General features: G+C 41.5%; 1 protein-coding gene across 5 annotated transcripts in view; it reads right to left on the reverse strand.

Annotated features, from left to right (window-relative positions):
- Positions 1-17,029, reverse strand: part of MEIS1 (Meis homeobox 1) — a 136,305-nt gene that overhangs the window by 100,121 nt on the left and 19,155 nt on the right. For all 5 annotated transcript variants that reach the window (XM_047746080.1, XM_047746081.1, XM_047746082.1 and 2 more), the window contains exon 7: positions 6,548-6,659. In XM_047746080.1, the coding sequence (XP_047602036.1) occupies positions 6,548-6,659 (112 nt within the window). The remainder of the gene's footprint in view (positions 1-6,547; positions 6,660-17,029) is intronic.

Raw genomic sequence — 17,029 nt, forward strand, 5'->3', positions numbered from 1 at the left:
TCAACTAATGACAGGAGCTCTTTGGCTAATCAATTGTTCTAAAAATGATCAAGAAAACTACTCACAGGACAGCTCATTTTCACATCAATGCCTATGAAGTATGAAAAGCTCATTTTTTGAGTTTTTAATAAGCTCATAAGTAAAGCAGTTACTTGGTAACAGAGGTCACCTTACAGAAAAAGACAGAACCTTTGTCTGCCTTTTACATATTCTTTTATTACCATATTATAGTAAAATTATGCCATGGATATGCCAGAGGGCTACATAACAAAGTAGGTAACACCTCATGCACTTTTGGAACAAATACTTCTGTGTCGGAGGGAAATATATTTGGGAGTAAATAATTTCAGAGGCATTTTTCAGTTGCTTAAGATGAAAAACACTGACTTCCAGCTTCCCAGCAATGTCACCTAATAGTCAGAAGATGCACTCTCTGTGAAAACACTCATGGCCAAGTGCATGCCCCCTAAATATACAGTTACTGCTCTTTAGATGACAAAGTTATTTTTCTTTGTTTTGAGATGACCTGCTTTCATGATGCTAGAAGTCAAGAGAATGGGGAACAGAAAACAGTTACTCGCATTTGATGAGTCAATAAAAGGAAAGGTTGAATATACAGCATGGGTTGTTCCGGAAAAACCGTTCTCTGTCTATCCATCTCGTTTAACGTGTTCGATAAGTTAATGATATGGACCTTTTGATAACAAGGATTTGCTGAGTATAATAACTTCCCCTTCCTTTTTTACACCTGACTTTTCCCATCAGGAAATCATTTTCCTCTTCTGCCTGCCACTGCGCGCAAAGGCCACTCTTTAATCTGCAGCCCAACATGAAGTGTGACTAAAGTAACACACGGGGCTGCAGTGGTCTAAGGCCTGCAGTCACAATTATATTTTACTTTTCTCTCCGAAGCATATTAGTCAAAAAGCATTAGGGCACCACTGAAATACAAGAAGTCCCCGCAGAAGTGTAAGACTTAACAAGTAAGTGTGAACAAATAGAGATCATTCAAGTTACCCTGACCAGCGGACAAATGGAATGAAAAAAACCCAAACTTTTTTTTTTTTTTGGATTCACAGGGTTCTGAGGTTCTTATAAACACTGTTTTAAAAATCAGTTGGGATTAAAAAAAGAAAAGAAGGCAAAGAAAACTGTTTCTAAACAAGCAGCATTCACTTTGTGTTTTCATCTGAAAAACTGCAGATTACAGATTACATCCCAAACCTGAGTTGCGACGGTAGTTTTTCAAATTAAAATATCTTCTGTGGCCTCAACCACTCTCAAGTTGTCCATAGGAAAGAAATAAAGGAGGGAGGGCAACACTTAAGCCAAGCCATAATTGGAAGTATGTGAAAAATGAAGTGTCAGTTTGGTCAATAAAGGGCAAAGGTCAAGGGGAACTGCAGCCCAAACTCTGCAAGAAATGTGCTCATTAAGACATCCAATCAGAGCGCTCCTTCCCACCTATCCCATTATTCATCGGACAGCTGACTGTTTCAAATGCCCCGGTTTGGGCTGTTATTACTTTTCTTCTTCATGTAAAAAGGCAAGCTGGTATATAAATCGTTGCTTAGTCATCTGGAACGTAATGTGGCCCTTCCCTGCTGTCCCTCTCCCGGCTCCCCGCCCCCTCCCAGCCAGCTCTGCCTGCTGGTCCCCCAAGCCTGAAACAACTGCCTTCGGATTCCCTTCAATAATAAATGGGATTGCCTTCTGCCTGTAGGTTGCCTGAACTCACACAAAAGCTGGAGTTGGCGGGGCGGGGGGAGCGGTACACTGGGAGGCATTGCAACTATCACACATTATTACAAAGAAATAGCAGTACTTTTCAATTATTCCTCTTTAAAGAAACATGTTGGTCTTGCTTTTTTATTTTTAAGTAGGAGCAAAGATACTATTGTTGAACTGAGTCCTGCCCCCCAAAAGGAGAAGTTCAGAAGTGGGTTTTAGAGGTTTCAGCAATCATTAAAGCCCTTTCAGGTTGAGATGTTTTATATCAAATTTCAACATAGAAATAATACTTTCTCTTTTTTCTTACAAAAGAGGAAAATGAGATGAGCTTTAAATGGGGAATGCTCTGCAAGAGAAATGTCCTTATTTGTTTTGTATGCTCCTAGTTTCGATTCAATAAATCTGTGAATGAGTGAAAAGGTATAGGCTCTTAATACATAATACAAATTAATTATATCAATCATCACATTTCTCTGTGAATCTCTCATTCTACTTAACACTAGAATCTAGATTCTCACTCCCCAGCAGAGTATAACTCCCCTGACGCTAACGCTGACTCTGGCCTATTACCAGCTCCGTCACCATTACAGACAGGGACAGGCCTGGTACAGACACTGTTGAAAGAGGCCTCAATTTGGTAAGAGAAAGAGGGTTCATCAACGATCTGTTTCCCATTCCTCGCCACACGAAAGCACCAGAGAACACAGGCCTCAGGAGCATGGGCCCTAGAGTCACGCTGTATGGGTTCGGGTCCTGACTCTACTACTGACCCGTATATGACTTTGGGCAAGTCTCCTAGCCTCTCTGAACCTTTGTGATCTCTTTTACGAAGTGAGGGTTGGAAATGCCTACACTGACAGACAGCCCTTAACATGTTATTGTGTTATTTTATTGCTAGCATATACTCATCTCTCTTGACATTGAACCAAAAAAAAAAGGAAGACACGTCCAAATGCAAACCATGGTCAGTCATAACCAAAGCTGCTTGAGAGTTATAGGGTGACTATGGCAACCCTCCTGGGAAAGAGTCCAAATATGGTGGGGAGAGACACCAAATGTGCTTGGTGTTCTCCTGCTCCAAGCCACATGCTTCCTAGAGGAGACCCTGGTTCTGGTCAGTAGGGCAGCTGCACATGGTAGGAGAAAAAAGACAGAGGAAGGAGTCACGTGTCTGCCAATATGCACCTCATCTTATATGTGAGACCCCGCCTGGGGTCGTGAAAACAGCCCATCCTAATGGGGTCACGAAGCAAAGCCAAGAGACAAGATCCTGGAGTTGACTCTGACTGTTACTTCAGTATTTCTGAGCTTACTTTTTTTCCTCTTCTGGAATGGGAAAGGGGCAAATAAGAGACAAGGATAAAATCAGGATCCAATGTCGTAGCTTCGGCAGTGCTCTGAGGAAGCGAAAGAGTACCCAGAATCAATGTCAGAGCAACATCACCAGAACCCCAACCAAATACAGGCGTGAGGCCTTCCTTTTCAATGCCAGCTTCAAGGAGCTTCACTGTCAAAGAATCACTTTCCTGCAAACGGCCACAAGTGTTCACATTAAATGAAAGTAGAGGCCATCAGAAAAGTTACCACGATAAACGGTTTGAGTTGGGGGGAAAGGCGTATTATGTAAATCATAAATAAACATCAAATCCCTGAAGAATAATAGTCTTTAGCATCTTCTTAATTATGTATCTTGCATGTACTCTTTTTAGAATGCCCAGCATTGGATTTTCTCTTTTATATTTTTATGATTAGATAAAAATTTGGACTAAAACTATTCCATCAACCACAACAGCTGCTAATTTGGCAAGTCATCAGGCACTCAAAATCCCCCAAATTGCTGGAAGCCTCACTAGGAATTGTCACTGTATTTTGAAATCTGTCAGAACATTACAAATTTCCTGAATGACTTCTTTTTTTTTTAAACTTTGAAAGTCCAAAAGAACAGGACTCGGTTGAGATATAGCCTGCTTCATGCCTATGTCATGCGTAGATAAAGTAACAGAAGACTAGAGCCTAGGGATTTCTTTTCTGTTTTTTGTTGTTGTTGTGCTTTTTTTTTTTTTTTTTTTGTACCACAGGTGCCATAATGAAGTGGTGAAAAATGAAAAGGAATGAGGAAAAAGAAACACAGTACAAATAACACTGAGAGAAAGTTTTAAAATATGTATTACTCCTGTCTGTGGGGGAAACACCTCTTTGGATATGTTCTTGACAGATTGAGTTATTTCTGTCTATTGGGTATGTATAAAGACATATTTATGGATTTATAAATCTTTTGAAGAGGGCTGTTATTTACCCAGTTGACTAAAATGGACTCAAACTGTGTAAATAACTATTTAGGACATGCATTACGGGCCAAATGCTGGCACAGCTTACATATCTATGGCTGCCAGAAAAGGCAGGCAGGGCAAACATGGAAAAGCCACTGTGCACAGTTAATCTGAAGGCTGCACAAAGACCCAGCTCCACAGGTCTCAGGGATGAAAAAAGGTTTAGAAGGGTCACGGTTGGCATGGAAATGCACAGATGTAGTAGCAGCAACACTTGCAGGCATCATTCTGCATTTAGCCAGAGAGAAAGCACACTGCCCAGGAGGAGAAGCCACAGAGAAGGGCAGGTAAGACCACAGGAGGGCCTTCTGTGCCTTGGCTCTCAAGGTGTTGGGTGGGGGCTGGGGGGGAAAGTCTACACAGAAGGCTTCTTTTGGATCACAGTGGGAGTCACTGGCTTCATTCCTCAGTGGAGAGCCAAGAAAGAGGGCATGAGGAGAAGAATCTTAGACAAATAATCAGGAAACTGAAATTTGGGGTCTGATGCTGCCTGAGACCGTCCCAAAGCTCTCAGTGCATCCATACCTTATTTTCCTCCTCTGTCAAATGGGGCCAGGATTGTTTTAGAAAGGCTCAACGGAGCTCATTCAGATGATATCATTTATGGGAAAATTCTTTTTTTAAAAAAAAAAAAGCAGAATAGGTGGTGATCTTATGTGAAAAGTACAAAAGAGAAATAATGTAATTAGAAAACTCAGGTAATGTGAAAGAGACATGTCTCCAGGTTACGATCAAATTCCTTATTAAATTGGCCTTTGGATAACACTTGTTGAAGGAAAAGGAAACATGCAAAATTCCCAATTCCCTGTTATGACATGTCACAGGGGAAGAACTAGGACAGGGCCTTTGGCCTCTCAAAATCCTTTCATCAGATTATGCTGGAGAAAGTGCATATGCTACAATTTTACATTCAAGTCCGTTTCAGCAGTTCGCAAGCTATCAAAGCAGCAGCTAAGCTACCTGCCTGTTCCTAGATGATAGATCATATATATATATTTTAAAGCAAGAAACAAAAAAGAAAAGAAACAAACAGATAAAACAAGAGGCTATGACCTCATGTAGCAATTTTGGAGTACAGGAAGAAGAATTTAGGTCCCTTTTCCACCTTTTTGGAAACTCATGGAAGAAGCTGAAAATAGGGCTTCCTATTGAAAGTGCCGACATCACCTTAGTTCTAGCCCCGGGAGCCTCAACACCATCACACATACATACACACACTTGAAAGAGAAAAGGCCCCATGGATTTATGCTGCATATCAGTTTCCAGTAAAAGTCAGAGGTCAGAGGTTACATGTTTCTGCCTCAGCTCTCAACGCGTTTACTATCGTGGGCTCCATTTTTTACTACACTCAGAGTTGTGGTGAAGTCAGCAACTTTCCTTTGAACAATAAAATATCTCAGATGCTTAAAATTCTATGTGTAGAAGTTATTCCCAGTCCAAGTAGCATACACGTGCCTTAAAAAAAAAAAAAAGGATTTCCTAGTTTTGTTTTCCAATTAATGAAGTCAATGAATTAATGAAGTCAAATTCATTTTAGACTTTGCAAATCTAATTGGTCCAGCCCAATGTACGTGAGAAAACAAAATTCTTTTGTTGTCTAGTGGCACGCCATCATCACACCAGATTTTAAAGTATGCACCTACTGTGGGCTCAGAGTCAACTTCAATAAAGCCGTCTTTTTATATTCAAATAGAGAATACGCTCTTAAGCTTTGGTTGCGCTAACTGAACGCAAAATTCCTCTGCAGTGGGTCTCACCGAAGGCAGCACAAGACATCTGAATACTCATTCACCTTTTCGCTGAAGATGAACTACATGTTAAAACTTTCTTTCCTACTAGTCACGGTCAGACGTGCATAGCCATGGACTCCCAAGTACACACACAGGTATGTGCATTCAAGGAACAGGACGAGCTAAATGGATCTGGCTTCTTTTCATTTCTCCCTAAGTCCCTGTAGTCTGACTTTGCAATGAAGTCAAGCACTTAAGAGATTCGGATAAGCAAATCCGGAAAAAAAACAGCCTCAACCCGGTGGAGAGGGAAGCCCAGTGTGGGTTCCCAAAAGGCTACGGTCTTCTAAGCATCTGAAGACATCACTGACTTGGAATCGTGAAAAATGTGTCTTCATGATCTCTTGAGAAGCCTCTAAGGGCAGGTAATAAAAATACTTTTTTTATTTGTATCGCAGGGTAATAGTGTGCATGCTCTCTACACACACTTGAACTTCTAATCTCCTCTAATCTTGCCCCCAGTCAATTCACCGACCCTGTTTTCTGGAGGTGAGCAGGTGATGGCCAGTTAGGCAGCTGGGGTGGCACAAAAGAAGAAAGGGTCTGGAGGAACAAATAAGAGAAGCTGATTCCCGTACTCTAAAGGGCTTATGTTCTAGGAGAAACTGGATTAATAGGAACTAACTAGACATTTCTGATTTTTCAACCCTTAAAAATGAAACAAGTAGCACGAGAGAATGAGAACACCTCTCCTACCTTGCTCACTGCTGTTATCCCCACTGTGCGATGTGTGGCCGCCGCTGGAAGGGCCCGGGGTTCCTCCCGAACGAGTCGATGCTGTGTCATCGTGATCTCTGTTCCAAGAGGGCTGTGGGGGCACAAATCAGAAATCCAAATAGAGTGGTCTGTTAACACTGGTCCAGTGGGATCCCATCATACAGTGACGAAGCCAGGGAAGCCTAGGCCGGACGGCCAAGCCACCTTTCCCGTTCCCGTCCGCAAACGGCGCCAGCTCGGAGCTACGTTGGCACATTTAAAATTGGCCAGTTTCTGCCTCTGAGCTAAAATAATATCTACGAATAGTTATTCTATAAGTAACTGTATGCTTTATTACCAAGGAAAACAAAAACATTCCAGGCAAAGACGTGGGGGGTGGGGGGGGGAGTGCTGCCACTTGATTCTGACTATATTTTTAACGTCAACAAACCCTCTGGCACGACAGTCTGCTCCTGTTCTGAAAATGCAAAATGAGAGCAGTGGTCTCTAACACTGCAGTTTACAGAGGCCTCTGATTCACCCTGGAAGACAAACATGGCAGAGCTTTTAAGACTCACAATTAGGCCGGGGTCCATAATAGCTAGTATGTGTCAGCTGTTTGCCGGATGGTACATGGCAAATGGACCAGGCACAGGGACAAAAAAGGAATGAGAATAACAATAGATTCACATGGACTGTGTACACTCAGCCCCATGCCGAGCCTTCTTGTACTATTGAACGGAAAACAGATGTTGCTTCTTATCACTGGGTGCATTTGAAAGTAACATTCAGATAGGAAAAATTGGCAGTAAATTAAATTCTTGGGGAAAACAATCATGGCAACACTTCTCCCAAATCTCCCTTTATCACCAGAAAAGATTTTAATTAGCTTTTAGCGCTAGCTTTCAAAAACAGTCTTATGAGTCACTGGTCATCCCGCACGGTAGGAATGATGCAGGAAAGAAAGCTGGTCCTTGGCTGGGAAGTGGTGTTTGTCTCCAAGATTATTAGTGGCAAGGCAGGATGATCTTGTGTGTAAAATAGGCCCACCTCGTCTCAATCCCAGGCTGTCCCCGTTCATGGCTGCGTAGTAGTAAAGTCTACTGACCCTCCCAACGCTTTGAATGTGCCCAGCAAAATCAGAGTGCTCTTCGCTTATGTCTCGAGAAGTACTTCCGTGTCCCAGAGAAGATAAGAAAGGCTGAGGGGTCAAAATGTCTGTGACACCCAGAGAAAGAAAGGGGAGGAGCCCAGGCGTGCTGCGTACCAATCAAAGGGAAGAGTCCCCGTTCCTGAAGAGGAATGCCTGCCTGCCACCCACTCTACAACCTTGGCCAGAAGACTAACGTGGCCCCCCAGAATGAAGCAGAGTCGCAGAAAGAGCCACCACTTGTGTGTCCGGCTCAACCATTATGCATATTCTCAAAAATGGTGCTAACTGATCTGCTGATGCTGGGATGGAAAGATAGGCGCGCCGTGAGAGGGGAGCTTTTGACAAACATGCATTCTGCAGCATGTCAGGAGAATGCTGGAAGACGTAATCTGGAACACATGCTCAGAATGCAAACAGTTAATGCATAAATTTTCAGTTTGTACAACTGCAGCTCTAAAAGGGGGACTTGTTTATTCAGAGCTCTGCAGAAAGAATGGTACAGCACCCAGGGGACAGACAATGCCAGGCACAAAACCCCGGTGCCTCGACATGTAAAAGGATGTTTTTCTATGTGCTACAAATCCCACTTGAAAATATAATTAGAAGGAGAAAATGGCAAAGTATTGCATTAACTGTAATTGAACAAAAGACCGGCAAGGCATGTGGGATGCTGCAAGAACCCGTGGGAGTTTCAGGATGCATGAGATCCTGCGAGTGACATCTCCTGGGCTCTCTCATTTTATTTATGTTGTCCCTCACTACTATTGTTGACTGGTGATCTGACTCGTAATTAATAGAAAGGCTACCGATAACAAGCTAAAATACAGAGCAACAGAATAACCTCATCAGAAGCAAGTTTGTTAATCTGATTAAGACTAGGACTCCAGAAAGGTGACTTAGAACCCAAGAATTATTCCATGTTATACAGGAAACTGTCCTCCTTTATGCTACAACAGACCTGATATATTCACTATCTTTTAATGAGCTCCACTGATTTATTCAGCTCTGCTCTGCTCCCTCCCCCGCTTTTCTACTGTGCAGGATGTAGATTAATTCAATGCTTAATTGTTTAGTAAATTCAATTTTCCACATTCTATTCTGCATAGCTTTAGCTAAGGTTCTTAAATCTTCAGCAGTGAGCCCTGAGCCCAGTGTTTGTGATCTGTGCCTACCTTTTTTCATCACCATTTTTCTTCATCCACCACTTAATTCACCATGAAAAGATTTTCCTTGCTGGAAATTCTGATTCCGCTATGATCTGTGAGGCATTCCGATTCATTGCATTTTCATTGTGTTGGGTCTTAGATGCCGGGCTCCTCTTTTCTCACAGCTATCGCCACATTATACAGGCATTCATGCAAGAAATGTTGGATTCCACCTCAGTTTATCCAAATTTTGTGCAACCTATATGTTTAAATTTGTGTGTTCACCAAAGGTAGGAGCCAATATTTTCCACCTAATATCACTCTTCTCGCTGCCTTGCTTTTCCAGAGAGGCCTGTGAATACTGAATGCCCTTCTCTGAAATGAAATCTAACTTTTGTGGTCCTCTCTTGAATTAGCATTTTGGGTATTAGCATTTCAAGAATGGTATAGTCATACAAAACTGAGCATTAGGAGAAATCCACAAGGTTACCAAAACAGAACAAGAATTATGTTTAGTGGGGCGCCTGGGTGGCTCAGTGGGTTAAAGCCTCTGCCTTCAGCTCAGGTCATGATCCCAGGGTCCTGGGATCGAGTCCCACATCGGGCTCTCTGCTCAGCAGGGAGCCTGCTTCCTCCTCTCTCTGACTGTCTCTCTGCCTGCTTGTAATCTCTGTCTGTCAAATAAATAAATAAAATCTTTAAAAAAAAAAGAATTATGTTTAGTTCAGTTCATTAAGCATGATTAAAGTCTAAGTATAAGAAATAGCTCATGAACTCTTCTGGCATAAATATGTAAGACAGCCCTAATCAGAAAGAACTCCCCCAAATTCCAACTACCCGAGAATCTCAGTTACAATAACATATCTCTGTGACTCTCTATGGTTACACCAAACAGCATCATTATTATTTTTAAAATAAAATATGTGCATATGATTATGTACATATATCTGTGAAGTTGTGAGTTGCTTGGGGCCACTTGTAAAGTAAGGCTGACAGGATAAAATCAATGATGCATTGCATTAGATGTATAGCAAACCATAGTCATGGTTCTGAATTAAGTCCCAAAGAGGCTTTTTTCTTCAATGTATGTAATTTCAGAGTAATTCATACCTATGTTCCCATCTATTAGAAATCTATTAGGACAAGAGGTCCTAACCTGAAGTCCAAAGACCTCCTAAAGACTTTGGGGTGGGTTGGGGGGTCTTGTTTTAGCAATAATTGTGTTTATGGGCATACTTGCATTTTTTTCCCCTGGAGAAAATGTCCATAACTTTTCATCAGATTGTGAAAGGGCTATGTGATTCTTTAAAAGACTGAGAACCACCACTCTAGGAGACACTCACAGGGCTAGATGGAAAAGCCAGGGCTGGAGAGACCTTCAAGATCGCGGAGTCAACACTTTAACCTGACACTGAGACCCAGTGGTCCTCCAGACATCATTTCTTTTGTCATAAATGGAGGCAGCCAGGGAGAAGCTTTGCTCCATTAGGAAGTTCTTGGTCACTATATAAATATATAGCATACAAACTAGTTTCATTTCCTTCTAATTTCTACTCACATTTTGTCTAGTTGTGGAGCCCCAAAAGACAGCCATTTTAAATATGTGGTACAAGCATATGATTCTCCCCATGCTTTCTCTCTTCAAAGGGTTGAACACTCCCATGCCTTCTATCATTTCTCAAGAATGCTTGGAAATAAGGGTTTTTTTAATGATGCTATGCTAAGATTCATCGAGTGGTATTTTTTTATTTATAAGGCAATTATAGTGCTATCTGGTAGTCAAATAGAGGCAATGACCTCCTTGACCACAGGATCCTCTAGGGCAAGGATAATATCTGGATCTTCCCTTTCTCAGCTCAGCACAATGTATGGTGCATGCTCTGTTCTCAGTCAAGGCTTAGGGAACTAACCTGAATCATTCATCGTTTACTGCCCACCAATATTCCAAGAGATGAACTGCAACTTCCCAAACTATCCTTCCTCCTGAATGAAGTTATCTATTGGTAACTTTTCCTCTCTCCATCTTTTCCATCCCTTTACCATCTATGCCTTAATTTGGGCCATAACTTCTGGTCTTCATATCACTTTTCATGTTTTCATTAGACAATTCCTTTCACTACTGTAATTCGATTTCTCACCCATATGCCACAAAATTTGTGTTTCTGGATCTCTTCTTTGGTCTTTAGACTTGTATGCCCAACTATCTGCTAAACCCTCTCCATGAAAAGACATTCACCTCACTCAACAAGTCCAAAGCTAAATTCTTTATCTCCCGACCAAAATCCTATTTATTCTTCTTTGTTATTGATCCCAGTAGGTATAACCCCATCTATCCATGGTATAAACTGAAGGACCATCCATGACACCTATCCCCCTCCCCCAGACATCCAATCAGTCATCAAGTCTTGTTCATTTTTACCCCTAAGTCGTTTGCAAATATATCTCTCATTTTTTACCTTAGTGATTGCTGGTCTTATTCAGGCCCTCCCAGCTTTAAAGAGTTGAGTCATATCACTTCCCAGTTCAATCTCACTAGAGTTGAGGACAGAGCTGGTCACTCTTGCTTGCCATTGTATCCTGCCTATCAAGTTCAGTGCCCAGTACTTGGTTGGCACTCAGGAAATGTTTGTTGAATGAATGAATGAACAGCTCCCTACTGCCTAGAGAATACTACATCTGGGGTCCTTAGCCCTCATAGAGTAAGCCCTCATAGTCCACCCCCTGGGGACCATTCCTCAACCTGTTTCTAGTGCTCTAGCACGTGACTTCTGAAAGATACATTCTGCCTGTCCCTCCAGGCCAATTGTCATCCTCTCCCACTACCACCCCCCACCCTAGCCCTAGCCCCTAATTACTTCCTACTTGTTAATTAAGTTACAGCTCAGATAACACCTCCCCCAAAAAGCCTTCCCAGATACACATGCGCGTGCGCACACACACACATGCACTCTTCCCCCAGGATGTACACAAAGCACCACATGAACACTTCTGTCATTTCATTCCCACATTGTTTTGCAGTGACCTGTAGAATTCTATACTATGAATGTTTTGAAGTCCCGAACTATATCTTATTCATCTGTATGCCCTCTATCCCAGGAAAGTGTCTGTAACACAGTAAATACAAATATATTTCTGAATGAACAAATGAATAACTTAAGTGATATGTAGATGGCTCCTGTGTTAAACTGTCATCTGATACTGTGATCTCCGATATTAAATATCATAAAACATCTGAAAAAGGTTTGTACAATTTAAAAACATCTCATACACTTGCATTCACACAAACACACACCACCATAAATATATATATATATATATATATATACACATATATATATATATTAGGAACGCCTGGGTGGCTCAGTTGGTTAAGTGTCTAACTCAATTTTGGCTCAGGTCAGGATCTCAGGGTTGTAAGATTGAGCCCCACGCTGGGCTCCCTGTTCCACGTGAAATCTGCTTGAGATTCTCTCTCTCCCTTTCGTTCTGCCCCTTCCCCCTCAAAGAAATAAAATCTTTAAATATATATAGTTATATAAGTTATATATAAACATATATATTATATATAATATATGTAAAATCTTTTTATATATTATATATTTTTACATTTTTATTTATATACATTTACTTATATATATAAATACTCAGTTGCAGTATAACACAGTCAAAAGCAAGGAAATTTGAGGGTAGCCATATCCCAACTTCAAATCTGGCTGCACCATTTACATGGTTTTAGACAAGTCACATCCTCTCTAACTCTTGATATCCTAATCCATAAATGGGGACCAAAAAAGACTCCTTTGCCAATCACATTTCAATGAAAAAAATAATAAAAATCCTCTGTAGGCATAACATATATGTCTATTTCCAGGCATGCGGCAAGCACTCAATAAATGACAGCTACTAAAGTTTGTAATTTAACAACATAGGTTGACCCAGTCAGACCTGAAATATCTACATCCAGGTGTGCTCAGTTTACAGACCTTTGGAAAGAACAGCTAACCTGAGCTGACTTAGTGTACAGTTTGGTATGTCTTGGGCTATCTCCCAGCTGGTGTGTGCTCAGGGAATGCACACTGATCTTATTTTCACCTTCAAATAACATGATTTTACAGGTGGTTTGCTCCTCCCCACCCCATCAGGTTTACTTTGATGCCTAATATTTATAAATTGCTTTACAGTATACATAGCATTTTGACATATTTTCTCACTTGGTCGTTCATCACGTCAGCATGATGTTAGAATCATTTTTTTCCCCAGACCGAAAAATAGTGGGGTTTTGTTCTTCAAAATTTCTACCCTACCAGTCCCATTCAAAAAGGCAGATAAATGAGAGTGTGGTGATCTTGAGACTGAAGAGGTCAGCCAGCAGCTATGTAGAAACTGATGAAATAATCACAGGGTTCAAAACGTGAGGTTGGTCTGCACCTACCCATAGGTGGTTTCCTCTTTGGGAAGTACATTTACTTTTTCAAACCACCGGGGTCTCTTTAGCAAGTGATCTCTAGTGGCCTGAAAGAGCTGGCTTGTCTCCCAGCGTGAACAACGCAGTCCCTCCAGACCAGGGGAGTCTCCGGGCCACATGGGGAACTCACCAACGTGCACGATATTCCTGCGCACACATGCTCACGTTCCCACACCTGCAGGGTCTGTACAAATGTTCACACTCAAGGGTCTGCCCTTGTCCCTGAGCCACGGCAGACAGGGCTGCTGACGGCCACCGTCACACACACACACACACACACACACACACACACACACACACACAGCCAGGGTGGCCACATCTACTTAGTCCCCTCCCCTAGACTTTGCACTTCTGTCTCAACAGTGTCTCTCAGGACCCTTAAAGGCACAGAACTTCAGTGGAAATGATGCCTTATATGTCTCCCAATCAACAAGCTATGGGAGAAAAAGGGGCCAGAGAGATCCACACACAGAGAGAGGAAGAGAGAAGTGTTCGAGCACTGCTATAAAAAGGGATACATGTTGACCAGGGAGTACTTGAAGTTGAGAAATTTGGAAGTACTAGGATTGCTTTATTTATGAGTTATTTAAAGTCTGATAGGCTAAAAGCCCTATTTAAAAATGTTGGTGGCCCCCGTTTGCATCTGCCAGATTACCCAAATATACAGTATAAGCATTCAAGTCAATCAACCATCAAACAGCACCCACACTTTGCTAGAACCCTGGGTAAAACCTGTTCTTCTCAGAACACACTTCTTGGAGGCTACGTCTCCAACTTCAAATTCAGGTCATTCAGATTAAAAGTATAAAATTCTTTACACACATTTCAAAAAAAAGAAATCCCTGGAAATCATTAAGCAAATTCATTTCAACATGACAAGTTTGGGCAGTGCATTTTGTTTTAACACAGTGAAACTGTCCTCTTACCCTTTAAGCTTTTAGATAGTTTTAAATGCCAGAAACTCACAGATTAATACTTGAGTGCACACACAGACTGTGGATTCAAGGGCCACATTAAAAAGTGCTTGGGAATGGTGTGCTACTAAAACCTCTTCTAAGTTCACACTCAATCCTGCTGAAAGATGATAAAGTCAAGGAGGCAAGTGTCGTGCTGGGTGAAGAATGGTGGTGGCCTGAGGTGTCCCTCAGGGTGGCTTACGCCCGCTGCAGGGAGGCCCACTCTCCACAAGATTATCTCCCTCACACACTTCTTCCGACTTTCTCCTTCAACTCTCCTCCTTTTTCTCATTTCCTTCCCTCTCCCGCCCCCACTCCTTCTCCTTCAGCAAGTCTGTAGGCCTGCCAGGGTCCTCTTTGAGCCCCTTTCTAATGCTGCAATAAAATGTGCTTATTAATACCCCACTTCACAGAGGCCTGATGGGTAATTTTGGTAACTCAGGGCAGATGGTAAATTAGGGGTGAGACAGTGGAAATCCAGCATCCCCACTCAGAATCCACGGCCCTCACCAAGACACCACACTTCCTCTTCCAGCCCTACCATCCTTGCCATTGCAAACTTTTAATATAGAAACACATCTCAATGATTATCCAATTATCCCTTAGTTACAGTGCTCACCACGTCGGAGCCAGCTGGTATCGTCACACATGGCATAGGGTGTCTAACTCACCACCCAATAAGGCAGATTTCTAAAAACTTCCTAAAACTTAGCAACTCTGATGTATTGTTTTAAATATATATATTTATTTAAAGGTATTATATATAAAATAATACATATATATTTAGGTATCTACGATTGTACAATGGTAGTGGCAGCTATTTTGTGAAGGCAGAGACAGCGTCTGTTAAATTGAGTTCTAGATTTTCCACTTCTCACGTACCACAAATAAAACCTACAAAAATGATAATTTTTCAAACACTGAATCCTCTATCTCTGTGTAATGAGGCATGTAGAGAGGAGGAGAAGAATTTTTGTGCTTTTTTGCCTTTGGTGAAAATTCTCCAAGGAGTAATTTCATCTTTAAATGAGAAGTTTTGTATCAGGTGATTGTACGAGCTCCAGAAATCCCCAAAGCCTCAGGTTCAAGCATGGGGAGATGCACCAGTTCACACTCCCATGCACGCTCAACACTCCCATGTACACAGCAACCTACACACGTCGTGTGCATGTGGAAGAAGGCCAAAGAATGTGGAAAGGAACTACTTTAATTCTTTAATTAGGTTGTGATGAAATTTAAAGCAGTTTGGCAGTCAGATGCAGCTTTAAAAATCCACCAGCCCTTAAATATCTTGCCTGCTCTCTTGCCAATGTCCATGCCTAGCTCCCCTTCCCAGGCCCCAGGGCTGGCCGCTGTGTCAGGTGTGAAGGCGGTGGCGTTAAGAGGCCAGACCCAGCACACTGGGTCACTTTGCCCATGCTCCTTAAGATCTGATTTTCGCAGCCTGATATCTTTTAGGACTCAACTCTGACACTCTCAGGTTATTACGGACCTGCAGAGTGGAATTAATTCATCCACGACATTAAAAATGAAATCAGTAAGGCTAAGGAAAAACTCTACAGGTATAAAACACCACCCAAAATATTCCAAAAGCTTTCCTCATGAAACCCACACAGCACTGATACCTGTGGCCCAGTGTGTCGACATCAAGAACCAAAGCAAGCAGCATTTCTTGGTGACCCCACTGTGATCTCAGAAGATAACACAGATTCTCACACAGGGCAGGTACACTCCAACAATGACATGGGGAAAGAATAATTACTACCAAAGGGAAACTACTACCAAGGGATAACAAGCAGTTTTACCCAAACCTCATAACTGGAAAGTTGATGAGTAATTTAGAAATTATTTGGGTGCCCTGAATGTTCAAATTCTACTAAGCAGTTTGTTGTGGAAAAAAATCTCATGAACGGAAGAGACAATAAAGCCTTATTACACTAGGAATCTTAGTGGAAATACTTATTTATGTTTCAATAATCTCTCTTTTTCCTGTGCCATTGTGTTCTGGCTGGCACGCAATTAATAAAAGTAAACCCTTATATTAAATGACTAACGATTCTATATACTTCTACTCCTGAAATATCTGTGAACTGTAATTCAGAATTAAAACGTTTAAACAAACAAACACTCTAATCCAACCGGCACCATTGTATCTCCAAATATTTGTATGTAAATATTTCAAACCATACTCCTTATTTATCTTCTGAGCGCTTTCTGCTGAAATTCAGATTATTTTCTATCGTTTCTATTTAGGAGTGACAGAAGAATCTGTAAATTATATGCCAGTATTACCTGATGTTATAAAATCCCTTTTGTAAGACTGCTTGCTTCCTAATGTTTTATTTTACATTTGAAACTCAGTATTCAGTGCTCCTCATTCTGCAAACAAATTATGATGAAATAAACGCAAAAGTGTCTTATGTAAAACAACATCAAACCACAAATTTTCCAGGCAACCATCCTAGCAAAAAGAACATCCTGATAATGCAAAAACATTGTATCCTTAGCATGAGAAGATAATAAGCCCTTGTAAGCAACTGGTCACTAACTATGAAGCATTTGCACTCAGAAGTGTGGAGTTAAGTATGTAGCTCCAGATCTGCCCGTAACTGTTACTTGAGGTTGAACCTGAAAGCGCATCTGTAGTGATTTTTAGTACTATTTCAGGACACAACTGAGTGTCCAGTCTCCTTTTACACTATGAGGACATCAGAATAATAGTGACCCCACCTAATAAGAATTAAAAAGACATTTTCCTTAAGC

Source organism: Lutra lutra, chromosome 9, assembly GCF_902655055.1.
Source record: "Lutra lutra chromosome 9, mLutLut1.2, whole genome shotgun sequence".
Classification (NCBI taxonomy): domain Eukaryota; kingdom Metazoa; phylum Chordata; class Mammalia; order Carnivora; family Mustelidae; genus Lutra; species Lutra lutra.